Source organism: Melanostigma gelatinosum (genome assembly GCF_949748355.1).
Source record: "Melanostigma gelatinosum genome assembly, chromosome: 15".
NCBI lineage: Eukaryota > Metazoa > Chordata > Actinopteri > Perciformes > Zoarcidae > Melanostigma > Melanostigma gelatinosum.
The window spans coordinates 23651251-23667446 of NC_136648.1; the positions used below are offsets into that span (position 1 = coordinate 23651251).

A 16196-nucleotide genomic window follows, 5' to 3' on the forward strand; every position below is an offset into this window, starting at 1 on the left:
TGTTTCAGTGTTTGATACTTGTGCCTATGTTGGAGTACATCATTTAACTTGGTCTTAACAAAGGATACAGTATGATCATACAGGCGGGTCTGGAGAATCTTAACTGAAGGATAATTGTAAAGCTTTACCAGAGAAGTCTTGTCGGTCCCTTCGTGTTAGATTGCAGTTGCCCTGCTAAGGGCAAATTGCCACACCAGAAATAACTGGTGCAGGATAAAACCAGGTACAGATCTAGCTGGAGAGTGTCATGCTCAAAGTTGAAGTAATATTAAACTTAAGAAGTTTATTTACGACTATTAGTGAGTGCTTTACCCAAATACATAATGAAACATCAATTTATGAGAAAGCATGAAGGCCTTGAACTGACGGAAAAGGGCTAAGCAGGCTAAATAGAATACTAAGCGCCTACAGCCAGGATTGTGAGGCGCTACCAGTCACTGTAAAGAGAAGCACATTGTAAACTGGATTTTGATTCTCATTGGTCGTAGTCTTGTTCAGAACTCTGAAGTTTTCTGTCTACATCTCCAGTTTGTTGAACAATTCAATGAAATGAAGTGGCAATTCAGTCTGATGATCTGATGAAGGGTATTGGGGGTTGCTCTGCTAGCATGCACATGCTGATGTTACACAGATTCCCCTCTTAGTTTAGCGTGTCAAAATAACTCAAGTGCCCCTGAGCAAGGCACTGGATGTCAAACTGCTGAAAAGGAACTGGAACTGTGGGTGAACTTCTGCTTTGACATCTATGACATACCAATATGTAACATAATTTGACTAATACAAAATATGTAGACGAATAACATAGCAACTACTTTTATAATATTTCCTAATGGTGGCCAAATTGACAGTGATTTATAGTTTTGACACTTTTAATATGTAACATCTTTACGCAACGGCGAAAGTGACCTGGAGATGTCGCTCACACTTTTTCAATTTCCATACACGATCTTTGGCTGTCACGTGAGGAAGTTTAGCCCAGGGCTTCCGCTATTGGCTGAGCGGAGCAACAGGGGTTCCCTTTTGGTCAATTCCTCTGGATTGTCATGCTTTCGTCATCGTCATTGCCCGTTCCGCTTTGTTGTTTACATCTGTTTATGTTTGTGTCGCCAGATGTGCTTTACCAGTATAGCTAGTTAGCTAAAGGTTAATGGTGTTTTCCGGACCGAGGTGGATTTACATTTCCCGCTGCTGCCATTGAACGAAATGTACGAAGAAAAGGCGCACGAGGGGTTTAAATGTGGGGTCAACGTTAATGGGACCAACCTGACAGAAAGCTGAGGCACAACAGCTCTAATACGTGTAATTGTTCAAGCTAGTTAGGTGTCGAAATGTAAGGGGAGAAGTTCCGCGATGAAAGCCGCTTTTAGTCCTCTGGTGTGAATCGGTTTCGCTTCACATGTCTCCTCCTCAGACGCGCCTCCTGGCTTTGACACAGCTCTCCACTGTCACCTGATTACAAGGAAACCGAGATAGAGGGGAACGTCTTTGTGTCCTACCAAAGTATATATACCAAAGTAGAACCTGCTGAACGGACTGACACGATGAGGAGTGTGTGTAAAATGCTGGTGACATGTGAAAAGGGGAACTGAGAAATGGTCTGTAGTCATTCAGCTCTGTCGACCAACTTCAGCTAGTTTATTGAACTTGGTTTAGCCCTGTCAATGTAGCCGGTGAAGGCGGTGTTGAGCTTTTCCTCAGTGTTTCATCTCTCACGAGCCAGCATGCCGGACACGGAGAGGTCTCTGCCAGCTCTCAAGAGACTCAGCTATGCGGTGGGACACTTTCTGAACGACCTGTGTGCCTCCATGTGGTTCACATACCTACTGGTGTTCTACCACTCAGTCCTGGGATTCGGGAACACATATGCAGGTAGTCTGTCTGTCTATCCATATATATCTGTCTATCCATCTGTCTGTCTGCCTCTTTACATATTGTATCTGTATGTCATCACATTCTCAGTTATACATGTGTTGTATGTGATATTTATTGACATCTGGACAATGCATGTAGTCCTCTACAATAACCCATTAATACATCTTTTAGAAGAGACTCCACCGTTCAGTTTACGCTGGTGTTTTTAAAGGAAGGCTATGCATTCTTAGTTATTTTAAAGCCATTCCTTTATATGGATATTTGTACTGAATTAATACAGTGACTATTTAGTCTTGGCATACATTTTTCTTCTCTGTCTGTTGTCGCACGTTCATTTTTATTGTACATAACTGATTGGTGAATGTGTACCCGCGGTGCAGGTGTGTTGCTGCTGGTTGGCCAGGTAGCTGATGGCATCTGTACGCCTCTCATTGGCTATGAGTCAGACCGAACGCCTGGCTGTGGCAACTACGGCAAGAGGAAGACATGGCATTTAGTTGGTAAGTCAGATAGATATACAAACCCTTCAGCAGTAAAGTGTACATTCAGAGAATTTGTAATCCACATACAGCTGTTTTTCACATAGTACCTCCAAATAAACTTAAAGGTCCAAGGTAGGGAGACAACATAATATATTATACATTTTTATATTTATTGTTGGAATGCTGTTAAGCATTCCAACTATTGTTATCCTGTTTCTTTATTGTTGGAATGCTGTTAAGCATTCCAACTATTGTTCTTCGAATCTTTATTCAACTTCTTCTATTTCTTCCGTCGCACCGCTTCTCCTCCTTCATTTTTTAAGCTACAGAAACCGTTCAACTATTAAAATGTTCAGCTCTTTCACCAGAGGGGTGCTATGACTTTTCATATTTCTAACCTTTAAACTTTTTGAATTATTAAGCTTTTTATTTTCAATGGGATCTCTATGGAGAATATTTTCAAATGGCTTCAGGCACACAGGTGTTTGCGATTGAGCCAATTAGTGATGTTATAGACTCACAGACACACGCGCACATACACTCCTCTCCCTCTCTCTCTCGGTGTCTCTCATACAGTCATTCAGGTCTCAGGGATCTTTAGAGGTCTTTCCCCCCTCCTCCCCTCCCCCCCCCCCACACACACACACACACATACGCCATTTTAAAATAAAAGCCCCACAGAATGAATCCTAACTGAAATGCTTGTGATGAGCCTGTCATTTAATAACCGGTTTGTGTTTATCTAACATTATGATTCTGTCTCCTCTCCCCTTCTCCCCCACACCCCACACGCCATTTCAAAATAAAAGCCCCAGAGAGTGAATTCTAACTGAACTGCTTGTGATGAAGCCTGTCATTTAATAACCTCTGTTTACGTGTCAAACATGATGATTATGTCTCCTCTCCCCCTCCCTCCCCCACCCAGTCCCACCCTTTCAAAATAAAAGCCTCATGGATTAACTGTATTTAAACGTTTAGCTCAAAATTAGGCTAATAGTGAATGCTCTTACTAATACTGCGACAACTACTACTATTGCTAATATTTCTGGTGTTACTACTACTACTACTAATTCAACTTTTGCTGTTGCTACTATTCCTGCTACTGCTATTACTGCTACCATAAATAGTATTACTACCACTACTGCTATTACTACCACTACTATTATTACTTATACCACAACTGCTAATACTGCTATTCCTGCTACTACCAGTACTAATACTACTACAGCTATTAGTATGACTGCTACGAGTACTACTACTACTGCTACTTCAAAAACTGACTTTACTATTACTATTACTACTTATTATACTACTACTACTGTTCTATAAAATACTACGACCACTACTACAGCTATTACTACGACTACTGATACTACTACTTCTACTACTACTGCTACTACAAATATCACTCCTGCTACAACTAGTACTTATTGAAATGCTACTAATACTGATACTGCTAATAATACTTCTCCTACAACTACAACTTCTACTACTACTACAACAAATATCACTCCCGCTGGAATTCTTTTAAGCTACAGAAACCGTTCGAAGATCAAAATGTTCAGCTCTTTCAGGAGAGGGGTGATATAACTTCATATTTGTAATCTTTCAACTTTTTGAATTATTCAGCTTTTTGCAATTTTTTAAAAATTGGATATCTATTTTCAGCAATGTTTTTGAGATTCATTTCAGCTTTCAGCATTCCAACGCATTTTCAGCAGGAAATGCATTTTCTAGCTCTGTGTATTCCCTGAGTTTTTTTGTCGAAACTATTGATATTATTATTGATACTAGGGGTATGCGTATTCGTATTGAACCGTTCGGTATGAGGCTCACGGTTCGGTACGCATGACAAACCGAATACGTTTGAATAAAAAAAAAAATAAAAAAAGTAAAAAATTTAAAACCTTAATTTAACCAGGTAGTCCCATTGAGATTAAAAATCTCTTTTGCAAGATGTAAGTAACAATACAAGATGTAAGCAAGATGTAAGTAACAATACTACATCACATTAAGGAGCAGTTTTTGTTTTTTATGCTTATGTGTTGCTAAGAAGACACCCCAGAAGATGGGTCACTCAGGTATAGTTCCATCATTGTTCAAAGTCAAAGAATAACTTAATGATGTTAGTTGTAATGAATAAATATATTTTAAAATAAAGTACATTTCTCTGGCATTTATAGTTTTCTACTGTACCGAAACGTACCGAACCTTGGCTCCACTGTATCGAACCCAACCGTGAATTTTGTGAACCGTTACACCCCGAATTGATACATATTACATAATGCTCACATTTATGTAAGTAGTACTCAGTGAATGTTCTTCTTCTGTGCTGGTATCCTGCAGCGCAACAACACCAGCCCTGTGTATGTACATGCTCCCATAAAGGGTATTCATGTAACTTTGAATAAAAACTCCTGCATGGACGATGCTCTTATTGATCAAGTGCAGGTCAGATCATGTTTTACAAGACTCCGTAATGACAGATGTCACAGGACGGGGGGGGGGGGGGGGGTTATCCGTGCTTCACAGTGGAACGTCTTAAGAAGTGGAAGTATGTTAGTGACACACACACACACACATGGAAAGCTTCATCATAAACCTATACGAGGTCATATTGTGTTGAGCAGCTGGTCACAAGGTGTCTCCTACTTCAATGTAAAGTCCATTCACAGTGTGAGGTGCATAATTATGGAGCTTATTTCCTATCTTCTTTCAAGAGCATGTCATTAGATTTGAGAGCATGACACATTGATTTTGTAATGCTTTCCCTCAAAACACTGTCCTCACACTCTAATATCCCCTGCTTGTGCTTGGATTTGCTCTGCTTCTGCTCAAACTGTATGCGTCACTCGGATATATTGCCGCTTGCACAGATTTCCTGTGCTCGTGAAACGTCTGCTCTCAGATTTCTCCTCTGCTCTGATTTTTTTTGTGTAATAACCCTGTCAAAATGTCCCAACCAATAGAATGCCAGGTGTAGTGTTGACCAATGAAATGATCCCTGCCTCGTTGCGGGTGCGTTTGCTTAACTTCTTAGAGTGTCCCTGATGGGCAGAACCGGGTTCATCCACTTCCTCCCGCCGCGGCTCTATTATGTAGTCTACTGCCCATGCCAACCTGTTTTAATTTTGCCGTACACTGACAAGGATGCCCACAAAATGAAGGAGTAATGCTCTCAAATTAATACACCATGATCCTGAATAAAGGTAGGAAGACAGCTCCATACATACTGGACCATGATTGGCTTCAAACTAGTTACTAGTACTAGTACAGGTTACTGTATGAAGGACAATGTATGAAATGAACAGTGGTGGGCCGTTAGGGTCAGCAAGGCCGTCTCTGCTGGCCTAAACAGAATCACAAAGTTATAGCTATTTTATAATTTAATAATTTTTGTATTATAATTGATAAAAATATTTTTCAAATTATCTTATTTTCTCATTGCACAGCTCCTGTCTTCCTCAGTTGCTCTGCTTCCAGTGCAGCTTGTTTTAAGTAGATCTTTTATCCAATCAGATCTCACCTCTGTCTCTAGGTAGAACAGAGCCAGAGGCCTGCAGACTCACAAGTGAATCCATGTGCAGTTTAAGTGAATGGGGACGATATTGTTGATTGTCATAGTGTTCAACCAATCAGATCTTTAGTTTGACATATTGGGCGTATTCTTTGACGTGCCAGAGCTGCTAGATGGCCTACAAGTACGTCAGCATTAACACGCAGTTAACACTCTGTTTTCAGGTACAGCGCTTTAGCGTGTGCTGTGATTGGTCAGTGGGGGATCATGTGACTATTGGAAAACTATCGGAGTAGTAAGAGTTCGAATTGAAAGATATGGAAGAAATTATGACATTTTGCGTGGTGTAGATTATTTATTTATTTACCTCGCTTTGTTTTTTTTAACACTCGATGGCTGAAGGAGGAGAAATGGATTTGTGAGTTGGGATTTAACCGTGGGATTAAACTCTTTGTCAACAAAGAAAGGAGGATGGAGTTTGTCTTCAAGTGATCAGCATTTGGTAAGTCAACTGCGTTTATTTTTTTACATCTAATATCTGAATGGCCCTCGAGTGTGTAGCAGAATGCGTGTTCCGCTGCAGGTTTGCTGGATTGATTTGTCATGATCTGTTGTCATATGAATATATGTGACTGGTTCTTGTGAATTTGTTGTCATTGTGTTAATTATATCGATTTGGACTATATGAATTGTCATATGAATTGTCAGCATACCGTCATGCGCAGAGTTATTGTTTGTTAGCTTAGCCTCCTAGAACACACACGGTGGCCAAATCCCAATGTCCCCCCTTACGGACTCACAGACTTTGAGGCGCGCTCCCGCGAAGTCTGTGAGGGTTTAGGGATGTCCCACTGTCAAATCGTCAAGTGTTTGAGGGCTCTCTCGCAGACTTTTTGAGCCCTTTATGAACCCTTTGCATGGAGACGTAAACAAAGAGGACGGCTCACGTGTGTTCAGCCTGTCATAATAAATGTACTCAGAAACATTAAGGGTTAAAATGGAACAAAATATAAACATGAAATCAGAGGATATTTATTTATTTATTCATCAAATATTTCGTTTTGTCATTGAAGCTGTTTTGACAAAATGAGTAAATAGATTATATGAGTTACCTCTCATATAGTGAGGAAAGAGCCTGAAGACGTTCAAATCAGGGAGTACAAAGTATAAAATAAATACCCACAATTCATCATATTTTTTGTTGTTTTCATGGTAACTTAATAGATATTGATACTTGATATGTTGCAGCAAAGTGCTGTCCCGTTTTTGTTGTGGTTCTTTTTGTTCCGGGTTGAGAGGTCACAGCCTGTTGTCTCCTACGTGAGCGCAGTGGCTCCACCGAAAACATTATATTTCCCACAATTTAAGCTTCTGCATTTTCCAAATGCACTAGTATTATTCAAACGAATTGTTCGGTTCGTAAGCCTCGTACCGAACGGTTTAATACGAATACGTGATGTTACACCCCTAGAAACAAATAACCATAGCTGTGGTGCCATCATGAGGTTATTAGGTAGTGTTTTAGCTGCAGGACAGCACTGAAGGACCAGGTATAAAATGCACGGCCCGCCACTGGAAATTAATGACGAGTACTAGTACAGGCTACTGTATGAAGGACGACGTATGTGATCTTTCTGCTGTTTTTGCCTGTTCCTGAAAGCTGCCTTCTCTGGGGTATCACTACAACAATATGTTGAAAGGTAATCATGGAGTTTTTGCCCAATGACGCTCCAAAAAGCCCACTTCCTACCGCAGCTTTAAGCTTCAGTTAGTCACTTTCATGTGTGTGGATATGATTGAGGTCATCTGATAAGAGTTCACTTGAGTGAATAAGAAAAAGGATATGTGTGTTTTTACAGCTGAACATCTTTGTGTGTGTGTGTGTGTCAGGTACACTGAGCGTGATGCTGTCCTTTGCCTTCATCTTCAACCAGTGTCTGGGCTGTGGCTCCCTCACCCCTCAGTGGGTCAGTTTGACCTACTTCATCCCGTTCATCATCGTCTTTCAGTTCGGCTGGGCCGCCACCCAGATCTCCCACCTGTCTCTCATTCCAGAGCTGGTCACCTGTGAGCACGCTAGAGTCGAACTCACTGCATACAGGTGCGTTTTATATGCAAAGATAGTGCACCTAACGGTACACGTGGCAAGGTAAGGTATAGATCCTGAATATGCAGTGTGTGTGTGTGTGTGTGTGTGTGCAGGTATGCGTTCACAGTGATGGCCAACATCACAGTGTATGCAGTGGCTTACCTGCTGTTCCACGTCCAGGCCAGAGAGGATGACGACCCGCTCAGTGATATGCTCGGACCACAAGATATCCACGTCTTCAGGGTAAGGAGGAGTTCTACTCAACTGACACATGACACTTTACAGTGTTGAAGAGTGGGCAGGGCTACAGAAAACCCACTAGACATTGAGAGTGAAAGATACACTCTTACAAATAAAGGTGCTAACTAGAACCATATAGGGTTCGTCTGCTTGTCCCCATAGAAGTCTTCTTCCTGGTAGAACATTTTATAAAGATTCCATCTGGAGCACTTTCAGAGGGTTCTGCCTAGAACCCAACATAAAGGGTTATACATAGAACCGTGTGGGAAAGGTTCCACCCCAAACCCCCCTGTGAGAGGTTCTACAGATGGTGTGATGGTTTGACCCAGAACCTTCTGTGGGGTTGTATCCTGAACGTTTCCCCTTTCTAACAATAACTCACCAGGGGGTCCCTTTTCATATTCCAAAAGATTCATCTAGAATCCACTCAGGGGGTTCTACAGAGAACTCTTTGATATTTCAAGTTTGGAGTATGTTACCCATCCTCAGGATGAGTCATGAGCTCCAATTTTCAGTAAAGTCCAAACTCCTTTTCCTCAGCGTTGACTCTCTCACTGGTTCATATCTTCTAGACCTTTTGAAGGGGATAAGAGGACTTTGATGTCCATCCATCCAAGCTTCCTTCTTTCCGACCAGCTTGTAGTGCCGCCACCCCATATATAAAGCAGATGATGTGGTAGAACCCGTTCGATAAGCACGAGTAATGCAAAAAGGTGCCATTTATTACCTCCGCCAGTCTGTGAGTGAGTGTGCACCTCTGCGTCTGTCCATGTATAATGTTGTATTCTGCCGCAGAAAACTGGGTGGGTAGTTGTATCTGCATGCTGAAGGAAAACACTGCCTGTTTTATACTGCCTGCTGACTCCTCAAGCACTACTCTTAAAGGGACAGTGTGTAGGATTTGGTGTCATCCAACCATGTGGTTGTAGATTGCGACCAACAGAGTACCCCTCCACTTTCCGAGACTGTGGTTACTTTAGCGAGTGCGTGCAAAACTGTTGTAATGCTGTTCCCCTCGCTCAGAGGCCATCCTCACAGTAATAACACTTCTTTAGGAGCAGCGGGAGTCAGACGGCAGCTAACCCCACTTTTACTGCAGTTTTGTGTCGGAAAACTACGGTGGACCTCAAATAACGTGGCGGACTCTGTGAAGAGGACCCGCTCCCTATACAGATATTAACAATTCTTAGTTTCAGGTGATTATACACTAATGACATAGTTATTAATATGATATTCTATTTGTGTGAGGATCCCCTGAAGGGTTTACGTTGTACCCTTTAACCGGTCCCCGGCCTGTAGATAACAGCTGAGTGCATCGCTGCCTCTCAGCCGCTACTCTGTGCCCACACTTTGCTCACTTCTCGTGTTTTGGACGATGTGTTTGGCTAACGGAGCTAACAGTACACACACTGCTGAACTAAGATTGGTGAGCTAAAGAAGCGGGAGGAACAGTGCAGTGGAGGAGGAGAGCAGCGATGGAAGCTAAGCTAACCCAGCTAGGACCTAAGGCTTCTCCACGACCCAGCCTACTGCTGGCTGTCGGATGCCCGGTCGCACAAGAATCAGATAGATGAAAGCAGCGGGAAGTAGGTGACTGTTGAGCACACGTCTTCACAGAGACCTGGCTCCATTGTTCGTCCTGAATAAAGCTGCACTGCTCTGAGTAGTGCTCCGATACAACAACAGTGGGAGAGGGAGGGAGGGGGGGGGGGGGGCAACGTAAGACTGATAGTCGTTGGTGGCTCCTTATGGATGTCATACTGTAGTGTTCTAATCGAAGCTGAGTCTACGGTCCAGTGTTTTGAAACGGTTTGATTATTGATCAGGATGGAAGGCTGAGACGAGAGGGGATCCATCACTTCTTTGGTTTAGGTGACATGCAGGTGAATATGGTGATCCTTGTGTAACTGTGTTGTGATACCACATACTAATCAAACAATTTCCCTTCTAACTCCATCCAAGATAGTATTGTTGTCATGTGTTTTTTTATTTTACTTAACTTATTTTCACTGTACAATAGAGTCGTAGTATGTTTTATAAAACCTCACACACTTTGGGGGAAGTGAAGGAACAATGAAGAACAGCTGGCGATCGACTGGTTTAAATGAACCCATGACCATGTTGCCATGTTGTTTGATCACAGAATCTGGCCTTGATCGTGCTGGGCATCGGCGCTCTCTTCTCCCTCCTCTTCCACCTGGGAATCACCGAGAGGAGCCCTGGAGCAGATGGGGAGGCTGGAGGAGAGGAGGGGAGGAAGAGGATGGAGGAAGATGAGGAGGATAAGCCGAGGCCACTTCTGCAGTGGAAATGTTGGCTGCAGCAGCCTTCTTTTTATCAGGTGGGACGATTCTACAAACACAGCGGAGCCGGAGCTAAACTTCACCTGAAGCGGCTCTGTGTTCGGACTCTTGGCAATGATTCTCATTCCAGCAGCTTGACAGTCTGCGTTGTCTTTAATCAAATGTTTTCCACTGCCTGCAGCACACAGGCTGACAGACCTGTGTTACTGTGTGTCTCTTGTAGGTGGCCTTACTCTACATGTCCACCAGGTTAATGGTCAATCTGTCTCAGACGTACATCTCCATGTATCTCATCAACACTCTGGGGCTGCCCAAGGTAACCACAGTCGTCCTTTTTCATGTCTACACTATGCGTTCATAATGACATTCTGTATGACAGCGACCTGCACCAGTCTGTCCTCAGCGTTCCTTCCTTCTCTTTCTCCCGCCAACAGAAGTTCATCGCAACGATCCCACTAGTGATGTACCTGAGTGGCTTCCTGTCCTCCTTCATCATGAAGACTGTCAGTAGACTCATTGGAAAGTGTGTAAGTAGAACCTCACACCACAGCATGACTCCAGACTTCTGAATGGATTTACTTTTTGACCCTTTCTTTTTTTTCTTTTGAAACATACGTTTTTTTACACTTAAATTTAGTCTATCAGGCTATTTTCAACTTTAAAGGTAAAATATGTAACTTTTCTTCATTCAGATGTCTAAAAATGACTCGACTTATGTTATGTCATTTGTTCGCCTGTCATCATATCCCTGTTGTGCAGCGTTGTGGTCGTCTGCCATAAATTGACTGATCTAGCTTTAAGCCAACTCTACTCTCTTTCAGTGTCAATCAACACGTATTACCATCAACCCTTTGACACCCACTGACTGTTGTACTTCACAATCAAACCCTTCCTTCTCAGCGGCGTATCCCTGAGAGGTGGAGCGCGTAGCTGTGTCAGTAACATGGTTGTTATTCCTGGAACAGATTCAGATACAGATACTTACGATGTGTTGAAAACTTGTGGACAGAATTGTGGCAAATTACGTTCGCTGCTGTCAATCAAATCTGATCAAAACACAAACCGTCCTGATGAAGCAGGCTTTCACATGTACATTTTTACATTTAATCCTACAAAGAAATACTTAAAATCCAAAATCAGGGGCTTTAAATATGGAGTGAAAATAAGTAAGAGAGAGATTGTTAATAGCTCAATCCCTTCTTATATCAGATCATGTCCTATTGGCCTTATTGAAATTGTGAGGGTTTTTATTTACTTTTTCAGATTTTTATTTTTACACTTTGGGAGCATTTTTGGGGGACTTGCCATCCACGAAAACTCACCAAATTTTGCACACTGAAAATAGCCATCTGATAGAGGTTGCATATTTATTACTGCTGGGCAACGATTACAATTTTTAATCGTGATTAATCACATGATTCTTTTGCGATTATTCGCATTGTTATGGCAAAGTTTAACAATTAATTCAAAAGTAGTGTATTATGCACTTTTATTTTAAAAGTACTGCTCTATGAACAAAAGGTCTAACACTTGGTTTGTAAACACATAAGGTTATTTTTAACAGCAGTATTCCCTTTACACAGCAGCAGTTCTATCTCTTCACTAGCTGTGCTCAGTGTGTGACTGTATGTGAAACGATCCACTGCTGTGCAACAGGAACAACATGTTTCAGCAAAAATGTCTTCATGACAGTCAGAGCATGTGAATGCAGCTCTACTGTTCATCACTATAATGCTGTAACTCCGAGGTGATGATGGTGACCCAGCGATGTCCAGTAGTCTCCAGTGAGAGCAACAGCTGGTGCACGTTGTAACGCCGTCGCTTTCGTAGTCCTCTCCTTTTCATACAACTCGTGTATTCTTCTTGTGACGGTGCATCTTCAGGCTCATACGTGCCGTCATTCGTTGTGATCCTAAAGGTGCGTTCACACCAAACGTGCCGCGAACGCACCGTGAGAACGTTCCTCAGACCGACATCTTCCACAACACGAACCGGCTGCAGTCATCGGTGTGACATCATGCAGCTTCATTATTATACTCCACATTTACCTAAATTCAGCAACACCTTTCGCTGTTTTCTACATTCACCTTGAGACGCAAAATGATGAGAGAAAAACAAAACTTTTATTTTTATTATTCAAAGTAACACGGGGTGAGCAATTAATACATAACTGATCATTTTGGGGGGTGAGGTATCTGATTCTGAATCTACACTAATAAGAAGAGGAGGCGTTTAAGCCAGAGCTAAGTGTTGGCTCTCACTGGGGCTGGATTTGAACCAGCAACTCACCTGTCGCTGTGTGTCTCTCTCCTGATTGGTGCAGCTCACCTACTTCGTAGGCCTGCTGCTGATCATGGCATTCTCCTACTGGGTGCTTTTGGACGAGAAGATGGGCGAGCGGGTGTACGGGGCCGCTGTGCTGCTGGGGGCGGGGTCAGCCACCGTCCTGGTCATATCGCTCGCCATGACGGCCGAGCTCATCGCCAATCAGACGGTAAGATGTGTTTGTGTGTGTGTGTGTGTGTGTGTGAGAGAGAGAGTCCTTTCACATCATTCTCTATCTTTATCTTCTCTCTGTGCAGCAAAGCGGAGCCTTTGTGTACGGAGCCATGAGCTTCACTGATAAGCTGGCTAACGGAGCAGCCGTGATGATCATTCAGGCTCTGCACCCCTGCCAGTTAGTACACACTCACACACGCACATCTTATATGAACCTTTATTCTAGGACCTCCTCTTAAGTTCAATGACAAACTACTCTACACAACTACTAAAATGTCAAAGAATATTTATGGTTCGATAAGAAATCAAAAGGGAAATGTTAGAAAAAAACAGATCAAAAAGAGTACTGACATTTTGAATGAGCTCAGCTATATATATATATATATATATATATATATATTATATATATATATATATATATATATTATATATATATATTATATATATATTATATTACCTCATATAATGAAAGTGAGGCCCCATCCAGGCCACACGACAGACAGTTGTGTCTGCCCCATGGTCAGGAGGAGGTCTGAGGATCTCCGGGGATTCACATCTCCTTTTCCCCCAAAGTCTCTGAAAAGTCTCACATTACATATCGATCAGCTCAATGATTGGCGTTGACCTGTTGTTCGGATCTTAACACCTCAAGCAGCCACTTTCACACAACCCCCCCCACTCCAGCACATTCCTCAAAACCCCCCTCTTTCACTCAATGCATGACTCAAAACTTCCTTCAAATAAATATACTGTGACACATAATATCCATAATTAGGAGCGCTTTAAAACTTAAATTCCTCACAATTCTCCCCTTACTCACTTTTCAAAGTGAGTATATTAAACAGTTGTATCTATCAATGCATCATCTACTCATAACTGGTTGTCCTGTATATTTGTCTCACTAAGTGTCAATTAAAGTTGAGGCGTGTTTCGGGTCCTATGCACATGGCTCACACCGGCACCGCTCGTAGGTGAAAGCAATATGTGATTTATTGATCCAATTTCTCTCCTACAAGTTCGTGAAACAACTTCCTTTCTTCCTAAAGGTACGCCGATTACCTCAACATACTTTAAGGATCCACAGGTTATCCACGAATTGTTCCACAACATAATCCACACAGCACATTCCATATAACACGGTCGGAAAACTGTGCGGCTCCATCCTGCTCTAGATATTACTAACAACCGTAACTAACTGTCGCAAAGTGTCCTTAAAGTGACGGAAGTCTGTCACTTACTGGTATGTGTATTTCATACCATAACAAATGATAACACCATCCCTGTAACATTCAAAGTAGAAACAGATGTGATGAAAGTTAAACATGTAAATATTTAAATGCAAATTGAAGTTTTTTCAAGTAAATTCACGACTTAAATCTTGGACATTCTTCGTTTCGTTAGTTTGTTTTTACCGATATTGTCCTAACACGCTGTTGTACATCTCAGTCGAACACATTTTGTCGTCTCCCTCAGTACCGTAGTGTGCTGTCCAGCCTGTGTATGGTTCTATCATTACATCATGGTCATCGTAACGGGAGGCGTGGCAGTGGTCGCTGCTTTGGCGCTCTGCTCCATCCTTATCTGGCCAATCAGGATCAGACCACGTGAGTCTCTCTGCTGATGTATTGGAGCTGTAGCTGTTCCTAATGGCTTAGTTCTGGTTCACATCTTAGTTTTCCTGTGTGTGTGTGTGTGTGTGTGTGTCTAGGTGGTCTGCCACTCATCTCTGAGGATGAATCCACAGTCAACTAACAGCACCCTCCCCCAAATTTCCCTACAACTGACACCTCATCAGCACAACAGGGAAACAACTCTGGAGCGTTCAGCTGGAAGAACTCTCCCTTTAGTTTCTCTCTAAGATTCTTCTTCTTTGGTTTTAGAGGTACCAGGGTAACGCCTGACTGACTGGTGCACTTTGACCCTGATGATATTACAGGAGTAAACGGGGAATCCACAGGAGCTGAGAAGGGACATTTTACTTCTAGCCATTTTCAACATAGGTCGTTTTCCCAAAAAACGTTTTATCTCAGTCTGGTAATTAAAATAAATCTCTAAAAAGCTGAACTGGGATAACTTGTGCTTGTGCCTCATTGTGTTGGATCAGTCAGACTAGCACTTGTATTCGGGAGGCTTCTCACTCATGGATCAAATGTTTATGATGTGATATTATTTCTATTTCTATTCTTTTTCTTGGTACATTGTTTTACTTACTTACAGACCAAATGGAATATGGTTTTAAAGAATATTTTTATAATCAAAAGAAACTTGAATAGCAGAATTGTATTCGATATAAAATCACTTTAAAAGGGATAAACTCTAAAATATGTGTATTCATATAATATAATGTGAGGGAATTCTACTGGTAAATGATCCGAACTGGCACTGGTGTTGAAGTCTTGTTCGACCGATGGTGCCAAAGCGCTCTGTGACCTGCGTGATAATCAGTCATCTCAGCGATAACTTTATGTTTTTATTTCCTTTTTATGTCTTTGTTGCTGCTGTGACTTCTCTGATTCGCTGGTGTTTTGTGAAGAGATGCTCATTAAACAGATTTCATGAGGTGCAGCAGGAAATGTGTCCGTGTTTGACTTGAATTCCTAATTGTTAGTCGTTTACTGAGCTTTAGAGGAAAGTGAAGCACCTAATAACCACATGGTCGTATCGTGAGAAAAAAAAATGAACTAGAATTCCGCCTGGTGTGCCTCAGACAATGTCGGGCCGTGCATTTGATACCTGGGCCTTCAGTGCTGTCCTACAGTTGAACTACCTCATTATGACGCTACAGGTTATTTGTTTCTAGGGCTGTAACAATACACGTATTCATATTAAACTGTTTGGTACGAGGTTTACGAACCGAACAATACGTTTGAATAATACTAGTGCATTTGGAAAATACAGAACCTTAAATATTATGTTTTTTCGGTGGACTTCGCTCAACCTGGCAACCAGTAAGAGACACTCTGACCCTGGTGAGGCAGTTAATTTACCAAAGCTGCTGTTCACTTAAAGACAAAGTCCGTCCTCCTTTCTTCGATTACAAAGAGTTCAATGACGAGGTTGCAGGGTCCCCAATTGGTGGACCACGGTCCGGTTCCGGACCCAGATGCAGTTGTATCCGGACCCGGACAGCGGAACCGAAAGACAATTTGGAATTAAACATATTAGGCAGTGAGTTGGACTTTAACCGGTGCAGT

General features: G+C 42.1%; 1 protein-coding gene across 2 annotated transcripts; it reads left to right on the top strand.

Annotated features, from left to right (window-relative positions):
- The first annotated feature begins 1128 nt into the window (after positions 1 to 1128).
- LOC306788938 (major facilitator superfamily domain-containing protein 12-like) lies at positions 1129 to 15561 on the top strand. Of its 2 annotated transcripts, XM_079284671.1 has the most exons (11): positions 1129 to 1869; positions 2253 to 2372; positions 7762 to 7972; positions 8074 to 8203; positions 10344 to 10541; positions 10727 to 10819; positions 10938 to 11030; positions 12827 to 12997; positions 13086 to 13180; positions 14476 to 14606; positions 14711 to 15561. In XM_079284671.1, exons 1-11 carry the CDS (start codon positions 1722 to 1724, stop codon positions 14752 to 14754), a joined length of 1434 nt encoding a protein of 477 aa, XP_079140797.1. In that variant the 5' UTR covers positions 1129 to 1721; the 3' UTR covers positions 14755 to 15561. The 2 variants fall into 2 exon arrangements, with proteins under 2 accessions (XP_079140797.1, XP_079140798.1); XM_079284672.1 differs by lacking the exons at positions 1129 to 1869; positions 2253 to 2372 and adding an exon at positions 6317 to 6373.
- The last annotated feature ends 635 nt before the right edge of the window (positions 15562 to 16196 follow it).

What these genes read in the sequence shown, in the direction of transcription:
- LOC306788938 (XM_079284671.1), top strand. Translation starts at nt 1,722, where the DNA reads ATGCCGGACACGGAGAGGTCTCTGCCAGCTCTCAAGAGACTCAGCTAT. An exon ending in GAAGACATGGCATTTAGTTG is followed by an intron (nt 2,373 to 7,761) that starts GTAAGTCAGATA and finishes TGTGTGTGTCAG; the next exon opens with GTACACTGAGCGTGATGCTG. An exon ending in GTAGACTCATTGGAAAGTGT is followed by an intron (nt 11,031 to 12,826) that starts GTAAGTAGAACC and finishes TGATTGGTGCAG; the next exon opens with CTCACCTACTTCGTAGGCCT.